At 43.0% G+C, this 22568-nt stretch overlaps 1 protein-coding gene across 3 annotated transcripts in view; it reads right to left on the reverse strand.

Moving 5' to 3' along the window:
• The window catches only part of SLC13A5 (solute carrier family 13 member 5), a 75440-nt gene that overhangs the window by 34782 nt on the left and 18090 nt on the right, over nt 1–22568 (reverse strand). For 2 of the 3 annotated variants that reach the window (XM_072138223.1, XM_072138221.1), the window contains exon 2: nt 12108–12477. In XM_072138223.1, the coding sequence (XP_071994324.1) occupies nt 12108–12212 (105 nt within the window). In that variant the 5' untranslated portion in view covers nt 12213–12477. Of the gene's footprint in view, nt 1–12107; nt 12610–22568 lie in introns of those variants that run through there. The other variant, XM_072138222.1, reaches the window with a different exon arrangement.

Raw genomic sequence — 22568 nt, forward strand, 5'->3', positions numbered from 1 at the left:
GAGTTATATGTAAATTTTCTTATGCGGCTACTGGGGCGTGGAGTAGCCACATCTGAGGTTACATGGGGCGGCTACTCCACGCCCCGGTAGCCTCTTTTCTCCTCCTACTCACAATCTTCTCCGACGAACCTGCCACCTGCGCATGCGCAGAACAGCAGGTCCGCTCCTGTGCAGCTCCGGCTTCGGAGCAGTGACCGCGCAGGAGCGGACCTGCTGTTCTGCACATGCGCAGACGGCAGGATCGTCGGACGAGGGTTGTGAGTAGGAGGAGAAAAGAGGCTACCGGGGCGTGGAGTAGCCGCCCCGTGTAACCTCAGATGCGGCTACTCCGCACCCCAGTAGCCGCATAAGAAAATTTACATATAACTCTAATAAAAGTTTCCAAAAAAGTGCGGGGACGTGAGGATTAGCCCTTAATCCTTGATAAAGTAAAAAGCAGGCAGCACTCCGTGGTTCCAATTTCAAAATAAGAGGTGAACTTGTTAGTTCCTTTATGAAGGTGTTATACACCGAAATGTCGGCACCAATTGGAGTGCTGCCCGCTTTTTACTTTATTTATCGATCTATTTATCTAGAAGTGAAAAAAACAAGCAGCACTCCAGAAGTCAGGTGTGATCAAAGTTCTGCTTTATTCCATGTAAAGCAGTAGCAATGTTTTTGCTTGTACTGAGTTCAGCACAACTGAATAAATCTAGAGAAGGGTAGGTGCACGCCAAACAAGGCCGGGCCTCAGGTCCTTCAGCAGTAGATCCAGGAAAAATCAGCACTCCAATGAATCTAATAATAGGTTACAAAAATGGTCCTATTACCACAAATTAAGTTACAGCAACGTTTCATCTCTTGGAAAAGGCTCAGTTAGAGCCGAAAAACATTGATGTAACTTGTTATAGAATAAAAGGAACACTTTTTTCACCAACTATTGGTTTTATTGGAGATCTGCTTTTTCCGGGATCGATCTATCTATTTTAACATATTCTAAATAAAAACAACTAAAAACAAAGCAAAAGTCCATGTGTTGGGATTTTCCTGTTACTACCCTGCTAATAACAAGTTAATCATAATGAATAGTCAGTGCTTCCACTAACTTGCTTTAACCTTTGACCTAACTCTGACATTTTTTTTACTAGAATTTCAGAAATTGCAAATATTTGATCCCGCATACAAAGGGTCCTATGTATCTATCATACAGGCCTGTTCCAAGTAATTCTGCACGTCTCTTTTTGTGAATGTGAATTGTAGTTGTAGATAACACAAGAAAATAAGAAAATCATACAATGATGTTTATCACAAAAAATACTCCAGTAGTGGTAGCCGACAGGGGGCAGGGATCTGTCTGTACTAGAAATGTATAAAACACTTCCACAGAGACAAAAATGGACAATTCTTTTAGATGAACCAATTTACTGTATTACCAGAAATTCCCATGTTCTGCCACACTGCAGTAATTATGTTATATTCCCTGCGCCCTCCAATGATATTGAGATGACTCTTTGTTTCTATATAGCAAAGTTTTCAAATATAATGTGGATAGTAAAAAAAAAAAATTGTAAATAATGTTTAAAGAACATCTACCATCAGGATGAAGGATTGTAAACCAAGCACACTGACATACTGGTGTGTTCCCCCTCTGGCAGGATCCGCTCTTCTTTTAGCTTCTTATTCCCTGCTTTTTTTTACAAGAAAATGCTTTTATAATTATACAAATAAGCTTGATGGGCACTGGACTCTATAGGTGTTAATGGACCTAGAGCCCCTCAGGCTCATTTGCATAGTTTTAAAAGCCTTTTTTTCTTAAAAACAAGGGCATAGGACACACACCAGTATGTCAGTGTGCTTGATTTACAATCCTTAATCCTGGGGGTATATGTCCTTTAAATAATTAGAATTATAATAAAATAATGGTTTAAATAATATGCAATTATCCATTTTAGAATGGATAATTGCATTTAGAATCCATCTCATCTAAAATCATGTAAAAATGAGCAGAGAAGAGTGATATTTGCCTGAGATAAGTCAAGGCTGCAGGGAGAGCGCTATTTATATTTTCAGTTCTATAGTACTAAGAAGAGTCATATGAGGCTTGTGGTTCTGTTAGAGACATTTTTCGGAAATTATAGCTGCAGGTGAAGATCCAGGCAGTACCTCTAGTTCTGTAGTACACAGAATCACAAGCCTGATGTGACGATGCCATAAACATGGTTAGAGGTACTGTAGAACAGTCAATATGACTCTTTTCAGCTTATCTCATATAACTTTGGGATTTTGTAATAGGTAAAAGGACAATTCCATAAAGGACTATTCATACCTTTCCTGAGGGGGATTGTAGTTTAATGGCGTAAATTCTGCTGCCACAGTCCCATTAAGGCTTTTACTGTAATCTCAGATGTATTACTACACATTACTGTCATAGCAGTACAGTGTACACCTTGTTTCTACACAGGACATTGATGCTCTCTGCCGGCTATTCATCTGACGCTCTGCTGGGAACACACATAAATTATTGGCTCCACTCCAGAATTTACATGTAGACTACAGGCAGAATACTCGTGCCAATGCTCTTAACCTCCTAATCTCCCATCTATGTGTGTTTAATGTACCGTTTTATAAGAAGGTTCTCCTGGGTTCTTTTAGTTCAAGTATTAGGAAAATAATGGGGCAGATTTATCAAGCTGTCTAAAAGTCAGAATATTCTTAGTTGCCCATGGCAACCAATCACAGAAGCCCTTTAAAATATTCATGAGCACTGGTAAAATGGAAGCGATTTTTAGACAGCTTGATATATTTACCCCAATGTGTTATAGTAGGGATCAAGAATTGGTTTATAAGTAAGTATTCCTCACTAAGCTTTAATTCCATCCCAGCGTCATAGAGAAGGAGAGCAGTTATTCACATATGAAAGCTGAGAGCGATCAGACCCCCAATGACTTCCATATCCTGTGGACAGAAAACAAGTGTCTTTGATGGAAAAACCCATTTAAGTATCACACCATGTAAAATGTGTTCTTTTTCTTAGTATGAAAAGGTCTCAGATTTTTGTGTCGTTGAGAATTTGCACATTTCTCTGTGTCTTTACTATATTTGCACCACAACTCATGGTGCACAGATTTTGGATGGATTTGCTCTATTTATCTAATGAATTCAGATATTTAGACTAGTTAGATGTATTGGCCATCTTTTACCTTTGACTGATCTCAGGTGGCAAACTTGGCATGACAAAGCAGTGCGACCAACTCTGCCACCTTTTTTCGCAAATATTTGCAATTTTTTACTTCCTCCACTCCACGCAGCAATGCTAGACTTATAGGCAGTGGTGCAATTTAACCCAAGGAAAAGCCAATTTAGGCTCCATGCAAACAAATGGATATCTGGCTGTACAATTTGCGGCCGGATATCTCTCGGTATGGATGCTTATGGCGCCTGGTGTCTCACTGCACCATGATCATGCGCAGAAAAATATAGGTCATATATTTTTCTGTCGTACGGCACCGTCAATTTGCTTCTCTATGGAGAGGGCAGGGGTGAGCAGTGCTCAAAAAGAATGTCCAGCTCACCTGTCTCTCACTGAGGCGTGGCCTGGTGCACGGAGCTCACCCCAGACTCCATGGGCACAAGTGGGCACACGCCAGAAAGAAAATAGGTCCAGCACTCAGAATTGAATATTTTTCTTCCAATGTTTATATATAGACAGTGTATAACGGAGTATACTGATTGACACATTTCCTTAGTCCTAAATATAATATTGTCTATTATATTTCTCCGACAGAGTGCAACAACTATTTTCTTTCTGTCGGACACCACTTGATAAAAACTGTGCAGCATAATTCCCCTTTCAGGACAGACTTTTGTGTCGCGTCGGGTACAATGCAGTGGACACTGCTTAAACATATGTGCAAGCAGTTTGCAGTTAGGTCTGTGTGTGGAGGATAAAATGTATTTATATTAAATGTTAATACTTTGTGTTGTTCTATGACATGAATTTTATTTAAATTGGTGACTAACGTTTAATAATTAGGAAAAGTTCGAAGAATATGAATATTTTTGTAATACATTGTATATATATATTTAGTGAGAGAGAAAGATATGTATATATAGATATTCTGTGTACTGATAAATTTATGAATAATCCCAAATAAGACATCCTAATAGCAGTAGCACTATTTGCAGAACACAGAGAGAACAGTTCTGCACCTTACTTTATTTTCTCTTTGAGACACTACAACTCTGTGCTTAAATGGATTAACTGTGCCTAAAAATGTTCTTTTTGGCCAGCTCGGGACATAAGAGCAGCACAGACTGGAAATGAAAGCGTGTGTGATCCCTTCAAGTGAAAAGTGCATCTGAGGTGCTTTACTATTCAGAGTATGAAGTATCATACTGGGAGGAAAGTAACTGTGAGCGTCTGTGTCTGCCTCTGGCCCAAACCACATGAGTTATTCTAGGGCCTTTGTGGGGCCCTTGTTCAGATACATAACATTTATTTATTAGTGGCCTGAAACTTTTCCAAAAACGATGAATGGGCATTCTATAGAGCTTGGTTCTGTTACTTCGGAAATCCAGATGAAGGGAATCACAATAAGAGTCAGGTGGATAGAGAACTTTTACTTTGATTACCCTAAAGCGTATCATTACTTTAAATGGTTAATGTGGAATTATAGTTATTCAGTATATAACAGAATGTAAAATTAGCTGGTAACATCATTGATGCCAGAACTACGTTAAAGGGGTTGTCCGAGTTTTGAAAAAAAGATATATGTGGCCGGGAGCGGGCTGCTTAAAACAATAAAGTTGTACTTACCTCCCGGTGCCCTCCCGTATCCAGCGCTGCTGTCGCTCCGGTCCGGGCGCCATGTAAACAAACATGGCCGCCGGAGCAGCGCTGCATTCAGCTTCCGGCCGGACACGACAGCCTTCCGGCCCCCGTACACAATGCTGTGTATAGGGACGGATAGGCGTGCCCGGCCACAGCCGGCCGGAAGCTGAATGCAGCGCTGCTCCGGCGGCCATGTTTGTTTACATGGCGCCCAGACCGGAGCGACAGCAGCGCTGGATACGGGAGGGCACCGGGAGGTAAGTGCAGCTTTATTATTTTAGGCAGCCCACTCCCGGCCACATATATATATATTTTTTTTTTAACTCGGACAACCCCTTTAAGGTCTATAACCTCCAACAAAGGTACATCTGATAGGCCCCAGTGCAAAGACTGTGCCCGGCCCCCCTGACTATAATGTATGGTTTATAGTAATAGTCTTCTCATATGGGAAAGGGCCCCCTAAACTTCTTGGGCCCGGGTGTGACTGCAACCTCTGCACCCCCTCAAGTTTGTCCTTAGAACCAGGAGAACTGCTATTCCCTCCTAATCACTTCTCTTTCAGTGTCCCTCCATGCTTGATCACAAGATAAATCTCCTGCTTATCTGATGAAGATATGATGGTCCAGGTAGGAATAGCAATGGTCTGGGTGCTGAGGTGCGCCAACTGCTTCATTATCATATAATTTACAATGGGTATTTCTCAGCATAATGCTCTAATTTGGTGCATTTCATGACCCATTCATAAAGGCCACACGTGTTTCATGGCAAGGGCAATGTTAAACTAAACCCATTAACTAGGTGAACTCTTTGACGTGACTCATTTATTTCCAGGCACTTAATAATTAGTGTAAGGTTCTTGTGATTTCATCACTTTAGAAACTTTTGTGATAAGTTGTCTAGTGTTCTGGCGAACACATTTCATCATTTTCATTCCGAAATCAGAAATATTTTCATCTATTAAGTCAGAATCAGTAATGTCCCACATTTTCTGATATGTTTCCATGTATTAATATCTTAATGACTGATCTTAATAACCCCTTTAGTGACCAGCTGCCCTATTTACTCAAGGGGTTCAAGGGAGGTACAGAGTATTTCCAGTCTTGGAAATGTGAGCACTCAGTGATAGAGATGAGAATATTATTCAAGGTTCGATTTGTAGAATCTGCTACAAACTTTTCAAAAGATTCTAGAAAAGAAGATCCTAGCACCTCAAGGTAGGTCAAGTAGGTAATTTCTCTTTTAATTCACAAAGCGTTACATACAACACAAAGTGTGCTACGCGAAAACACGTTTTTCTGCCCCGCCTGAGCCTTCAACAGCTCAGGAGGGGCCGAAAAACGTGTTTTCGTGTATCACACTTTGTGTTGTATGTAAAGCTTTGTGAATTAAAAGAGAAATTACCTACTTGACCTACCTTGAGGTGCTGGGATCTTCTTTTTTTGATACTTAACTACCTGTCCACGTGCACGAGGAGAGGGTCACCGAGTACCGACCAGTTACAAACAAATTTATTTTCAAAAGATTCGGGTTTGTATCGAATTGGTCTGAACCAATGTTGCTCCAGTTGTCGTGGAAAATTGGAATATATACCCCTCTAGTTCTCTAAAACATTTTTTTTTTCAAAAAACAGATCTTGTCTTGCACAATCTTGTGGATAGAGGAGAACTGGAGATAACCAGAAGATCCCTTCTTTGGATTATATTTAGAAGACGAGTTAGTATTGGAGTCAGAGATGGTTATGGCACACAAATAAACCCCCTTTGGTGTACAGTAGACTAAGACTATGCTGGAAGGAGGGTAGACGTAGGAATATAAAATGAAGGAACATAATGAATCTCTCCAGTTTTCGCCTCTGTGAAGTATGTGTTTGTTTACATGGGGGGAAGCTTGACTAGTAGGGAGGATGTAATTGGAATAATTTGGTCATAAATGTGACAGTAATATCAACATGACCTAGCACAGCCACACCCCCAGTGCTTGACTGACAGCCTGTATAATGATGTGAGGCTGTATAATGATATAATGTATAATGTATAATGAGGCTGTATAATAAACACACACACACATGCACACACAGGCTGCAGGGGGCGTGGCCTGCAGCCTGTGTGTGCATGTGTGTGTGTGTTTAGGAGAGATACAGCAGCTCCAGGCAGCCATGTTACAGCAGAACATGTCAGATTCATGTGTAGCTGATGTACGTGTCTCTCACCTGTATATTAGGAGGATGCAGCATGTCAGCAGATGCAACACACACTAGCCATGCTTTACTATACATTACACACAGACATGAGCAGGGGGAGGAGAGGGGAGGGGTAACAGGGGTGACATCACTGCCTCTGACCATGTGACCAGCCTCATTTACATGATAAAGAAATGATGATTTTACAATGAATAATGTATGAAATAACTAGATAAAGGCAGGGATGGATCCTTGTGAGCTGCTCCAACAGGTAGAGGTGACAGGACTAGTGGCAGAGACCTGATGACAGGTGTCCTTTAAACTTTTTTCTGCCATGTGGCAAATATGAATACATTTGGTAATGCTAATTGAAGTAAAACAGATTCAATGCCAGTAAAGTTAAGTATTTTTATATAGTGTATGTAAACTTCTGGTCTGAACTATATATCACTTTCAACACTGAAAAGTTCTGTCATGGTGAACTATGCTAGGTGAGTGGAAAAGTCACACATTTTTGGACACATCCGATATATCATATATAAGAAAATAAAAAAAGAAAAAAACCACGATAAATGCCCCCCCCCCATGATGATAACAGTGCAATTTATAAAGCTTCACCCTTTCAGAACATGATGCAACAGTTTTCAATTTCACTGCGTTAGGAATTTTTTCTAGCTTTCCAGTACACTTCAGAGAATACTAAATGGTGCCACAAGGAAGAACAATTTGTTCTACAGCTCTGTAAGTGGAAAGATAAAAAGATATGCCTTTTCGAAAAGTGGCAAGTGAAAAACAAAGTTAAACAAACTGAAGTTGACAGCGTCATGAAAGGTTCAACATTGGGAAAAAACTTTTAAGGGGGAAGTTGTTATATAAAAGATACTAACATCTCCAGAGTTTTCCCATTTCCATATAAAATTGCTGTTTTCTTGGACTTGTCCCAAACTGGTGCCATGATATAGAAAGTGGTGATTTCATAATCATTGTATAATCACTGGCATAATGCCACCCATATGGTGTCCCATGGTAGGGCCAGCATCATGATGCACCCCAGTAATGTATCATCAATGCTCTGGCTGTTTTTGTTGATTTTGTTTGCAGGTCTATAGCCAGAGATTATATGACCATGGCTGCACATAATACATGACCTATTCTAAGAAGGGATTACTAAAGAGAAGAGCGATTCTATTTAAGAACTCCATTGCAGCCTCTTCCCGGAGTTTGTACGTAGTAAGTTTGAACTGGCAATGGAAAGTCTATTGTTTATTCAGCAATGAACAGAACATAACATTCACTTTTTAGCTTGTGGAGAACATCTTGTCTTCCTAGTTGTCCGGAATGAATCATGGGCAATTAATGGGAGGTGTAACCCTGGGCAACCCTTCTGCTTCCCTTTTCTAATGTAGCTTTAATAGGCTAATAAAAAAGGGGTGGAAAGTAGAAAGCAGTCTCATTGGTGCATATTAACTGATGCTGTCTAAGATGTCAGCCAAATTTAGCACAGTGGGTCTTTCTCTACTGCTTTGCATATATTCACCACACGTCACAACTCGTGTTGTTTAATCACATTTTGTCTGTTTGACCCAGGTCTTTTACCCTGCTGTGATCAGAGCATTCTTCTTACTCATCTTGGAGCCTAGTGTGTTTGTGAGGTGTGGTTTGGGTGATTAACGGCTAAACCAATCAGCGGCTGGGGCGGTGTTCAGGAACTCCATATACACTTTCTCCTCACTTTAATCAGGTGCTGGTTATACTGATCACATGACACTTGTTCTACCTCCTCTACTGTGCCATTCTGATACTTTATGCAGTTTTGAATACAGGCAGTCCCCGGGCTACATACAAGATAGGGTCTGTAGGTTTGTTCTTAAGTTGAATTTGTATGTAAGTCGGAACTGTATATTTTATCATTGTAATCTCCGCCAGAACTTTTTTGGTCTCTGTGACAATTGGATTTTAAAAATGTTGGGTTGTCATAAGAATCAGGATTCACAATAAAGCTTCATTACAGACGCCTGTGATAACTGTTATAGCTGTTTATTGTAGCCTAGGGCTAAAGTACAATAAATTACCAATATCCAGTGGTCCGTTTGTAACTAGGGGTCGCATGTAAGTCGAGTTTTCTTAAGTAGGGGACCGCCTGTACTCCTTGGGGTGGATATATCACTATTCTATTTTCTGACTTTTCAGGTGCAAGATTCCACTGTGTGACTTTTTTGGTGCACTGTACTTGCATTCTGCCATTGTACTGCACTTGCTTCTTAACTGTCACACGGCTGTGTCTGAAAGGGTGCATGTTGCTGCCTTGCACCTGAAAAGTCACAAAAATACAGCCAACAAGCCAGACACAATAGTGATATATCACCCCCTATGCTTCACGATTCTGTACCTCGCTGCCATCTTGGTTTTGACCCAGTTGCTTTTGTCTCTCTGTCTCTCTCTGTAAGCTTGTCGTTTATTCTAAGTATGTACTCAGAGTAGGGGCTACAGGTTTTCACCCCTGGGTTAGCCCATTGGCAAGTAGACAGGGATAGGGGTCGTGGGCTAGTTCAGCTTCTGCATCTCTTTCTTTGTCTTGACATACCACCAGCAGTGCTAGATCCTAGTAAGCAGTGAGAATTTGAGTTACTAATCTTCAATCAATCAGACGCTTATCCCACTGAACAGATTGTTATACCGCATCCATGACTTTATCACCAGGCAATGGTAGTCCTTCATCAAACCAATTTTTAATACTGGCAAATGACAAACTTGCAACAAAATCTGGAATTTTGGACATTCTCTCACCCTTTTTTATCCATCATGATTTGGCCATTGTCAAAGCCAAAAAAATCACCTTCAGGATGTGTTTGATCACTACACACCTAATATATTCCCTACCATGTGCCATTGTTTCAAGATAATTATTGCCATTCACTTCATCTATATTGTGTTCCAAGTCCTGACCTGACATCTAAAAATTCTATACAAATCATTGTCTCATATAAACCAGAAGCACTTGTTTATTTCTGCATAGATGTATCATTTAAGAGATAGACCTTAAAACATATTGTTCAATGGGAGAGGGTGACACATGCAAGAGGTTAGAAACTGATGTTAAAGGTGGTTGATTTAATTTTTTTTTTTGGTTGTAGCAGCAGCTACATTTATAGAAATTCTGAACATACAATACTCTTTGTTGGTAATAAATATCAGATCAGAGGGTTTCTGACATCCATGATCCCTTGGATCAGCTGCTTAAAGAGATCACAGTATTTGGATAAGTGTTGTTTCACAGTCAACCACGAACCAAGCCCATTAATTTGTTTGAGATTGAGTTGTAAATCAGTCATGTGACCAATGGATGTGACATTACAGGCCTGCAAAGCAATGTCACACATTGCAGCACTGTGACTGCTTGAAGCAGCTGGTCAGAGGGGGTACCAAATGTTGTACCCCTGCCATTCTGATATTCATTCTTATATAGTTGATCAACGTAAGTGTAAGAATACATCTGAAATATAAGCCACATTCATTAGCAAAGTTTAGTAAGAGTATTGCTTAATTGGGACTTCAGAGTCTGATTTTTGGTAAAAGCAGTAAAAATTCATTACTGAAAGCCACTACTATAGACCTACTAACAACATATCAGAGCAATCACCTATATAAGGACTCATGAATAGTGCTGGACAGTAGACATTAGTGGATGTTGGTTCACTAGCACAGACAAAGCTACACCATCTGCTAGTCATCCCTTATGTATATGATATGTATAGAACACATATATGAAATCTCAAAATAAGACATTCAGACAACAATAGTAACATTGGCAAATATTCTATACGAAACAAAGATTCAGCTGTAATGACAATCATGAGCCAACAGCTACATAGCAGTTTGTACCCAAAATAGCTGTGACTCATTTCACACTTAAAGGGAATCTGTCAGCAGAAATATACCTAATAAACCACTACCAGTATGTTGTCAAGCAGCTAAACACGTTCCAGATCATGTTTCTTTCAGAAAATCAACTTTGAAGTGAGTGTTAATTTGTTGTATAAAGTCAAGGAGGTGGAGATTTTAATATTGAAGTCAAGCTTTCTCTGTCTCAGAAAGCCGCCTTTACTGGAATTGATGCTCCAGCACCCAGAGACATCACTAATCAGATCTCCTGAAGTCTGGGGCATGATGTATGTCACGGGAGGAGGTGTTCAGAGGCGGGAGAGCTTGACTTCACTGAAACTCTCTGCCTCCCTGACTTCATACAATCCATTTACATTTGATTTTCTGGGTGATGGAACTATGCTGGCCTGTAATAGAAACATTATCTTTAAGGTGTAAAGCTGCTAGACAACACACTGGTGGTAGTTTATTAGGCTCTTTCTGATGATAGGTTCCCTTTGAAGGAAATCTACCAGCAAAATCAAGCATGATAAACTAGGGGCACTTATCCAGGCACTGTGACTGTGGTTAACTTGTTACCCATGGCCTCCTTCCTTCTTAAAATCAACTTTCATTATTTAAATTATGCTTATGCTACCTGAGCCCCTCTGCAATCTCGCTTTACATCCTGTTATTCTGTCTCACTATTCCCCCTGCAAAGTGTGATATAGTCTGTAAAGCCAGATCACAGAAGGGCTAGGGTCCGCTCACACAGTAGAAGGGGGAGGGGGGCTTCTGCACAGTGTAACAGCCTGTGAAGCTAAAGCATGGAGGGGCTCTGGCAATGACCCCCAGAGCCCTTCTGACTAATTAGCATCATTTTAAACATTGATTTTTAGAAGGAAGGAGGCCATGGATAACAAGTATAAGAAGATTACCACAGTCATGGTGCCTTGATCTATGAGTACGTGCTCCTGGTATATCATGGTTGATTTAGGTAGATTTCCTTTAATGTCAATGTGTTCATACATAAATCCAGTATGGCAAATTTCTTGAGACTCATGGTCATGACACTTGAGGCGTACGCTATTACCACTTTCACTATCGTCAAGTGCAATGTAGTGCAGCAGCTTTAGGATTCTGTGCTACAGTCTTACCCTAAAGGCTCCCCCCCCCCATCTCTTATATACAAGTAAGCTTTTATATATACTTATAATACATAAAAAATAATACATATTAGACATTATAATTACTCACCTTTGTACGGATAACAAGCGGTAGTGGTAACAATAGCAGTGGCGTTGCAACGAGAATAAGAAACCTCTTGCAGTTCAGAAGATACTTCATACATGGTGCCATCATACGGAGAAGCAGATGTAATAAATAAGGATCTCTTGTGGATTTTGGTCACAGCCTGAAGTGTAGCGTCTTTGAGGTGCAGTGAAGATGTGACTACCCTAGGACTCCTCACATTGATATAGTGCGGAGGTAGATAGTGGGAGGTTAGCAAGGTGTGTTCTCAAAGATCCTCTGTCAAGCCGCATTTCCAAGGCAAGGTCACAGTCCAACCTCACTATAGAAATTGATGGGTGGAGAGAGTCCTCCTGTCACACAGCCTGTATCACCGCTGGAAAAGATAAATGGGATGGTTGGGTCACATGAGCTTCATTGGCTGGAGACATACAAAATGATGGTGCTTAGATAAGCATGCTGCCCAATGGCGTAGGACAATTGTTGGGACATTCCCGTACGGACGGATTTACATAATGTTGTGGCTTACTCCTACTCTTTGATCGTGTCACTGAAGCTGAATGAAAGTTCTGCTGGGAACTGTCCAAGTACATCATTGCATCAGGAGAGATTTTGCAATGCATTTGGTTCTATTCTATATCCCCATCTACTGGGCAATAGTGTAACTGAAGAAGGGTGACGTGAGGACATGGCAGCAGAAAAATATTTTAATATGGATTGTTTATGACGATGGATTAAATGCTTTTTTTGGTTATAGTTCTCCTTTTTAGTGTTTAGATTTTTAGCAAATTTGTTGCTGAGATTACTACAAAGAACATCCATTCCATACCTGGGCAAAGATTTCTGCTGCCTTCAGAGTGGCATAAGCTTAAGCATCAAATCTTCTATGTGTGAATACACCACAAGAGGTATAAGTTACAGTATAGAAGAAGAATGCAAGAGGAGACATATGTGCTACAGCTGCCAATCCCCCCCCCCTCTCGATCCCAGGACTCACCACACACTGCTGGCAAGGAGCCAGGTAATGTGAAATAAAGTTTTATAAAATACTGAAACAATTCAGAGTGATGACACAGGCATTTTTTTTAAATCAGCATAGCATTGACTATTGGAAACAATCACCAGCTAAAAACGACATTACGGGTTACATGTTCACTTTAAGGACAACCAACAACTAGTTATAGACAGACCTCTCTGTCACCTGTGACCTGTGATTATGCTCTCTGGATGCTGGTAATTTACTGTACTGTTATGTAAGAGTTACTGTACTGTAAGAGTTATCAAAGGTGTCTGCAATGAAGATTTATTGTTAATCTTTGCTTTTATGATAACCCAAAATTTACATAATTCAATTGCGACCAAGACCGAAATAATTTTTATCTATAGTTACACTTTCAAAATATACCTGTTCTAGCTTACATACATATAAACTGAAGAATAAAATGGATATAATTTATCTTGTATGTAACTAGGGTGCTGCCCATATTCTGCAAAGCTAGACTAGACAGTCTTAAACTGTTCAGGATAATCAAATTGTCCAACGCTTAAAGATGCATCTAATCTAACTTTACATTTTACAATTCTTAGTTAGTCAACCTACTTCTCATTCTGTACTATGAGAGAGGTTACTTCTGTGCTAAAGGACAACCAATACACTACACCAATCCGACTGTGGGGCAGTGCCGGACTGGCCCACCAGAGTACCGCATCCTCCGGTGAGCCCAGGCTCTAACCTAATACTGAACACCATAGAAACAGCAGAAGACAACCTAATTGGAGGTTACTAGGGTTTAGGTGTTTGGGATTTTATCAGAATGCAAATTAGTGAATCCATGATTATTCTTAGAGTGGTCACTCATAGCTCAGAGGACAGTCCCAATGGATTTTAGACAGAAGACTAGAAATTTAATATTTAGGGTCATTTCATTAGGGAATCAATGTAGTCTGACCATGTCCACAAAATTTACTCTCCTTATTCACAAGCAAAGCTTATGCGATTTCCTACTGAATAAGTATGAGTCACCATTATTTGCGTACTTTGTGTTATGGGAGAGTTAGCTCCACTCATTAGATAGATAGAAAGATAGATAGATAGATAGATAAAATCCAAAAAATGAAGCAGCACTCCAAATCCAAGCGACGTTTCAGTGTGTTACCACTTTTTTCAAGCTTGAGAAAGGTGGTAACACACCAAAACGTTGCCAGTTTTGGAATAAACTCTTCTTCACTTTTACCTGCTTGGATTTGGAGTGTTGCTTCATTTTTTGGGATTTTATGCATACATGGGTTCCCACCCCGAACTCTGAGGCCTCTGCAAATCCCCCCCCCCCCTTGTAGGGGAACTTTGGACATTGTGCTGCTGTGGACTTTCCTTTTTTTAGATAGATAGATAGAGCAGGTTCTATTCCTGCCGAGTTTATAGCTGCCTATGCACAGGCCCATAGAAGGGAATGGGAAACCAAAATTCAAATTTGTGTACATGAGGACTGGGCATCTTCCCAGAATAGCCGTATCCTTGCCCTCCTTGACCTCCTTCCTCCCTAAGCTAATCCATAGGGCTGTATGTGAACCTACAGGCTCATTTGCATAAATGTTTAAGCCTTTTTTTTCTTACAAACAACGGTATAGGAAGCTTAGTGAAGACCAGTGTTAGGGTTGGATAACACAGAAGACAGGGGATAGTGTGCCCTGAGCTTGCCCCAACCTCTGTCCCTTCCTAAACCCCCCCCCCCCCACATTAAACCGTGGGGCGACTACTTGAAGAAACACAAAAGAAAGGTTAACTAGCCGGAATCACAAAGAGAGAGAACGTCAAGAACAAAATCAGTAAGCAACGAGTCAATTTCAACAAACTAGCCGAGGTCACAACAATTCAGACACAGAGCAAGTCAAACCTAATGCTGAGCGAGTGATGAAGGGATTTCAAACACTGGCACAGGTGACTAGTGAGGCTGCAATTTATGCAGCCAGAACCCCACCTCCAGAACATGATAGGAGCTGGACAACTTCTGGGAATTAACCCCTCATGGTGCAGAATAACCAAGCACAATAGCAGGCACCATGCAGAGGTACCACAAGTCCCAGCAGTTCAGAAAACAACTTCTAGACAGCACGAGGTCTTAGCAGCCGCTGCCCGGGGCGAGCCTGACAAGTAGTTCATGCCAGAGGGGGCACACACCAATTTGTCAGTGTGCTTAGTTTACAGTTCTTGATCCTGGTGGTAGATGTCCTTTCAGTGCTGCAGAAATTATTTTGTAACCTTGCCACAGTTTTGTCTCTGGGCTTCCTGGGCAGTTCCTTAGACCACATGATTCTCATGTGCTTTGACATGCACTGTGAGCTGTGAGGTGACATACAGACAGGTGTTTGCTGTTCCTAATCAAGCCCAATCAATTTAATTAAACACAGACGGACACCAATGAAGGAGTAGAACTATCTCAAGGAGGATTAGAAGGAAATAGACAGCAGGTGAGTTAAATATAAGTGTCACAGCAAAGGATCTAAATATGACCATGTGACATTTCAGTTTTTCTTGTTTAATAAATTAGGAAAAATCTCTACATTTCTGTTTTTCCTGTCGACATGGTGTGCAGAGTCTACACTTAAAAAAAGCTATGCTGCTATGCTGCTCCCTCCTGCTGAGAGGCATAATGGGGCACATTTACAAAGGGTTGTGCTCCAGTTTTCTTGCGGATTTTGCACTTTGCTAACTGCTTGCACAGGTATTTAAGAAATGTCCATGCCATATTTGTGTCGCATTTGACTGTTTTGTATGCACTACTAAGCATATAGCAGGACATGTCTGTGCCATATGTTGTAAGAACACGCCGGGAATTCCCTACGCGTCCTTACAATTTAGAGCAAAAGCAAAGGTGTGAACCCAGCCTACCATGCTGCCTGCTGTTATGAAACTGTGTACAGTCTGCTCTGTTCTTACTGCTGTATAACATGCCGCCTGCAGATTTGACTGCAGATTTCATAGTGGCAGAAGATTTTCCTACAAAGGCCAACAGTAATATTTACCTATCAATCAAGGTTGTCATGGATACATTGTAGAAGATACTGTACACAAACCAACATTTACATAATGTCAAAGCCACTTAATATAAATCATATGTGGCCACACCAAGAAATGGAACTAATCAGCAATACAAAGTAAACATATAACACTCAAAGACATGATAATACAACAGATACAGGAAATAAAAGCTGAACTCGTTTTTCAGCTATGGCTGCCAACTTTAACAAATGCATTCACAAATATTGAATCCAATGTATAACCATTTCAATCCTGCAAGGAGGGGTTGGTAAATCCGCCTTGTATTATAGCATATCAATCACACAAACCTAAAATGAAAGAAGCGCCAATTTTACCATTCATTATTATTCACTGTTATAACCTTAGTATACAGTTAGTATACCAATTCTGAGTATTAGACAGTTTCTGATTATTAGACAGGATTAGCAAATCATGCAACGGGACCCAGAAGGTCCAGAATAAATTTTGCGCCAAAATCCGATCGCGTGCGCCAAAATCCCGGGGCAATTCAGGGAAAATCGGCGCAAATCGGAAATATTTGGGTAACACATCGGGAAAATGCGAATCGGGCCCTTAGTAAATGACCTTATGACCTAAGTTCTTTTGATGATACTATGAATATCCACAGTGAGTTCCTCCATGTCTTGGAGAAGAGAAGTTCTCTAAAGAGGTCTGTGGTAAAGAGGATTCAAGTGGTCTTCCACAATCGAGGAATTAGTGGAGCTAATCAAGATCTATCCCATTAGCGAGCGTTTTGTAGTTCGAGGTAGGAGTAGTAATAAGAGTAGAAGGCTTGCTGGTTCATTAGCGAGATAGTGTCATAGTCTTGTTTAATCAGATAACCTTGTTCTAAAATGGCTGAAGCATGGGATAATCCCACCATATGTTGTGCATAGTGGAAGGAGGCTGTCAACATCTCCAACATTCAGCAGGGTAAGTTAGGTAGCGTGTAGTCTAGACCAATTCCATGCAGATAGGATTTTGAAATTAGTTTCTTGCGCCTTGCTCGATATAGAAAGTAGAGATGAGTGAGCACTAAAATGCTCGGGTGCTCATTATTCGAGACAAACTTATTCGAGACAAATAACGAACCCCATTGAAGTCAATGGGAGACTCGAGCATTTTTCAAGGGGACCAAGGCTCTGCACAGGGAAGCTTGGCCAAACACCTGGAAACCTCAGAAAATGATGGAAACACCACGGAAATGGACAGGAAACAGCAGGGGCAGCATGCATGGATGCCTCTGAGGGTGCTTAATCGCACCATTATGCCAAAATTATGGGCAACAGCATGGCCATGACAGAGTGACCGAATGAGGCTAGATAGCATCTAAAACATCCAATAATTGACCCTGACACTATAGAAGACGGCATGCAGAGGCAGCGGCAGGCTAGAGAGTGGCATGGCGACAAGGGGACGACATGTGGAGGCAGCCATGGAGACGACTTCCATGATTAAGAGTGACAGGGGCATCCATATTGCGCTGCTATGATTGAAACTTCAGGTCTCCAGCATGGCGGCGACAGATGCGCCGAGTTCCATTGTGTATCTGGTGAAACACCTGAAAATTCTGCCTGACACAGCTCGTTTGATAAGTGGATGATGTGCTGTATATCCTCTCGCGCTCCAGCGTCTGGGGTATAGACAGTTGAAAGTTGCGCATGGAGACATTGATGGACGCTGTGGAGGATCGTGGAGGCGAAATGGACAGGAAACAGCAGGGGCAGTAAGCATGGATGCCTCTGAGGCTGCCTAATCTTGGGATGGAGCTGGCGGTCCGCTGCCAGGCGAACTTTCGCCTGTCCAAGCCCCTGTCTCTCAGCTCCTCCCCACCCAAAATGGGCCTGGGGGCCAGAAGCGTTTACTTTGAAAAAATTATAATTTTCAAAGCAGGCGGAGTCGTTTGAATATTTCATCTAGGAATAATGGAATAGCATAGCGGTTCTATTTTTAATTGTTTTTTTCGGAAATGGTTCCATGATTAAGAGTGACAGTATGGGGCATCCATATTGTGCTGCTATGATTGCAACTTCAGATCTCCAGCATGGTGGCGACAGTTGGGCCGAGTTCCATTATGTATCTGGTGAAACACCCGAAAATTCTGCCTGACACAGCTCGTTTGATAAGGGGATGATGTGCTGTATATCCTCTAGCGCTCCAGCGTCTGGGGTATAGACAGTTGAAAGCTGCACATGGAGACATTGGTGGACGCTGTGGAGGATCGTGGAGGCGAAATGGACAGGAAACAGCAGGGGTAGTATGCATGGATGCCTCTGAGGCTGCCTAATCTTGGGATGGAGCTGGCGGTCCGCTGCCTGGCGAACTTTCGCCTGTCCAAGCCCCTGTCCACCCAAAATGGGCCTGGGGCCAGAAGCGTTTACTTTGTAAAAATTATATTTTTCAAAGCAGGTGGGGGCTGCAAACAGCACTTCTACCAACCTTTTGTATAAGATCAAGTGTAGTACTGTTCTTATAAGTAATTGGCTTGGTTATGGCGGGTGAGGGGAATGTAAACAGATGCGCAAGAAGCGCTGAAATAATATCGGTAAATGATAAATGTTTGCCAGTATATTTTGTGGATAACACAGCAGGGTGGCGACAAAGTTAACAAGTTTGCTGTGGAAGCCATGAAAACAACCGAAAATTCTACCTGACACAGCTCGTTTGCTAAGGGGACGATGTATGGAGGCATCTATATGGACGACTTTGGGAGGCAGCTATGGAGATGATGTGTGGAGGTAGCAATGGAGACAACGTGTGGAGGCAGCTAAAAAGCCGACGTGTGGAGGCTGCTTTGGAGACAATTAAATTTGGATAGTGCCTGTATGTGGCAGTCCAAAAAAGTTTTCAAACCAGAGGAGCAGGTAGGTGGTTCTCCAGAAAAATTAAATAGATTGAGTGCCTATATGTGGCACTCCCAAAAATTGTTTAAAACAGAGGACCGGGTAGGTGGCCCTCCAGAAAAATTAAATACATAGAGTACTATAGCTAGAGCCAGTTGGCCCTGGCAAAAAATAGCCAGTTTCCTCTGCTTTAGTGTACAAAGAAGAGGAGAAGGAGGAAAATGAGGAGGAGTGCATACATTATTCAGGTTGAGCTTCTTTCACCTGGTGGAGAATGGAAATCCTGAGAAATCCAGGCTTTACTCATCTTGATAAGCGTCAGCCTGTCAGTCGACAGGCGTGTACGCTTATCGGTGATGATGCCACCAGCTGCACTGAAAACCCGCTCAGACAACACGCTAGCGGCAGGGCAGGCAAGAACCTCCAAGGCATACAGCGCCAGTTCATGCCACATGTCCAGCTTTGAAACCCAGTAGTTGTAGGGAGCTGTGTGATCATTTAGGACGATGGTATGGTCAGCTACGTACTCCCTCACCATCTTTCTGTAAAGATCAGCCCTACTCTGCCGAGACTGGGGACAGGTGACAGTGTCTTGCTGGGGTGACATAAAACTGGCAAAGGCCTTGTAAAGCGTACCCCTGCCAGTGCTGGACAAGCTACCTGCTCGCCTACTCTCCCTCGCTACTTGTCCCGCAGAAGTACGCCCTCTGCTGCTAGCGCTGTCAGAAGAGAAATACTGTTTCAGCTTGTGCACCAGGGCCTGCTGGTATTCATGCATTCTCACACTCCTTTCCTCTCCAGGGATGAGAGTGGAAAGATTTTGCTTGTACCGTGGGTCCAGGAGAGTGAATACCCAGTAATCGGTGCTGGAATAAATTCTTTGAACGCGAGGGTCACGGGATAGGCAGCCTAGCATGAAATCTGCCATATGCGAGTCCCAACTCGCAAGAATTCACTCCCCTCACTGGCCTGACTGTCCATTTCCTCCTCCTCCAACTCCTCTTCTTCTGCCCATACACGCTGAACAGTGAAGGACTGAGCAATGCTCCCCTCTTCTGTCTCGCCAACATTCTCCTCCTCTTCCTCCTCATCCTCCTCCACCTCCTCCGATATGCGCTGAGAAACAGACCTGAGGGTGCTTTGGCTATCAACAAGGGAATCTTCTTCCCCCGTCTCTTGTGACGAGCGCAAAGCTTCTGACTTCATGCTGACCAGAGAGTTTTTCAACAGGCCAAGCGACGGGATGATGAGGCTGATGATGGCGGCATTGCCACTGAGCATCTGTGTTGACTCCTCAAAGTTACTCAGCACCTGACAGATATCAGACATCCACGTCCACTCCTCATTGTAGACTTGAGGAAGCTGACTGACCTGACTACCAGTTCTGGTGGAAGTTGACATCTGGTAGTCTACAATCGCTCTGCGCTGCTGGTAAACTCTGGATAACATGGTTAATGTTGAATTCCACCTCGTGGGCACGTCGCACAACAGTCGGTGAGCGGGCAGTTGGAGGCGGCGCTGCGCTGCCCTGAGAGTGGCAGCATCTGTGCTGGACTTCCTGAAATGCGCACAGATGCGGTGCACCTTCGTGAGCAAATCAGACAGATTGGGGTATGTCTTGAGGAACCGCTGAACTATGAGATTTAACACATGAGACAGGCATGGCACATGTGTCAGTCTGCCGAGTTGCAGAGCCGCCACCAGGTTACGGCCGTTGTCACACACAACCATGCCTGGCTTCAGATTCAGCGGTGCCAGCCACAGATCAGTCTGCGCCGTGGTGCCCTGTAATAGCTCTTGGGCGGTGTGCCTTTTATCGCCTAGGCTCAGCAGTTTCAGCACCGCCTGCTGTCGCTTAGCGACGGCACTGCTGCTGTGCCTAGAGCTACCGACTGATGGCGCCATGCCCACGGATGGTAATTCGGAGGAGGAGGTGGAGAAGGGGTTGGGAGGAGGAGGAGGCATAGTAGGCCTGAGAGACCTGGACCGAGGTAGGCCCCGTAATCCTCGGCGTCGGCAGTATATGAGCAGCCCCAGGGTCAGACTCGGTCCCAGTCTCCACCAAGTTAACCCAATGTGCCGTCAGAGATATATAGTGGCCCTGCCCGGCAGCACTCGTCCACGTGTCCATGGTCAGGTGGACCTTGTCAGAAATGGCGTTGGTTGCGAAAGGCCTCGGTCTCTACCAGCCTATAGGGCAGCATCTCCAGGCTAAGTAGTTTGGAGATGTGGACGTTGAGGGCTTGGGCGTGTGGGTTGCACTGTACTTCCTCTTGCGCGCCAGCGTCTGGGGTATGGAGAGCTGAACGCTGCGCATGGAGACATTGGTGGATGCTGTGGAGGATCGTGGAGGCGAAGGTGTGGTTTTCACACGGGAGGTGTTTGGGCCGGGGTCCTGGGCAGGGGGCTGACTAGCAGAGGCAGCAGATGACACAGGGGAAGGAGCAGTGGTGTGCCCGGCCAGAGGTGAACGGCCTTGGTTTCATTGAGTGGGGTGTTTAGCATTCATATGCCTGCGCATACTGGTGGTGGTTAAGCTGGTAGTGGTGAAACCCCTGCTGATCCTGGTGTGGCACAGGTTGCACTCTACAGTCCGTCGGTCATCCGGTGTTTCTTTAAAGAACCTCCAGACTTCCGAAAATCTAGCCCTCGCCACGGGAGCTTCACTACGTGAAACATTTGGCGCTGATGCACCAGCTCTGGCCCTGCCTCTCCGTCTGGCCCCACCACTGCCTCTTCCAACCTGTTCTCGTCGAGGACTCGCCTCCGTCTCAGAATCACTGTGTTCACCCGGCCAATCAACCACTTGGGTCTGTCACCTCATCATCCTCCGATCCCTCAGTCTGCTCCCCCCTCGGACTTCCTGCCCTGACAACAACTTCAACGCTGTCTGACAACCGTGTCTCCTCATCGTCCGACACCTCTTTACACACTTCTTCCACTACGTCAATAATGTCATCATCACCCACAGACTGCGACCAGTGGAAAACCTGGGCAATCGGAAAAGAGCTCAGCAGCAACTGGACAAGTGGTTTGTGACTCTGGGAAGGCCTGTTGGGTTCTCGTATGGCTAGTTTCTTGCCTACACTGACCGCACACAACTGGATTTTGTGCTGTGCCTGATGAGTTTGAGTTATAAAAAAAAATACAAGTAAAAAAAAAAAGAAAAAGCAGACTGTGCCTAATTCAATCAAACCCCTAATAAATTGTCCCACTTAGGTGTTTGAGATGGATGTGTGTGTCACTAAGAGCTAAACAGAACGTTCGCAAGTCTCCCTGCAAATTCGTCACAATATGGTACTAGCTGCACTACTAGTGCCAGCAAGGCCAGCCACAAGCAAATCAACCAAAAATAAAATATATAACGCTATTGTAGCCCTAAGAAGGCCTGTTGGGTTCTCGTATGGCTAGTTTCTAGCCTACACTGACAGCACACAACTGGATTTTGTGCTGTGCCTGATGACTTTGAGTTATAAAAAAAAATACAAGTAAAAAAAAAAAAGAAAAAGCAGACTGTGCCTAATTCAATCAAACCCCTAATAAATTGTCCCACTTAGGTGTTTGAGATGGATATGTCTGTCACTA

Source organism: Engystomops pustulosus, chromosome 2 (genome assembly GCF_040894005.1).
Source record: "Engystomops pustulosus chromosome 2, aEngPut4.maternal, whole genome shotgun sequence".
In the NCBI taxonomy this organism is placed as follows: domain Eukaryota; kingdom Metazoa; phylum Chordata; class Amphibia; order Anura; family Leptodactylidae; genus Engystomops; species Engystomops pustulosus.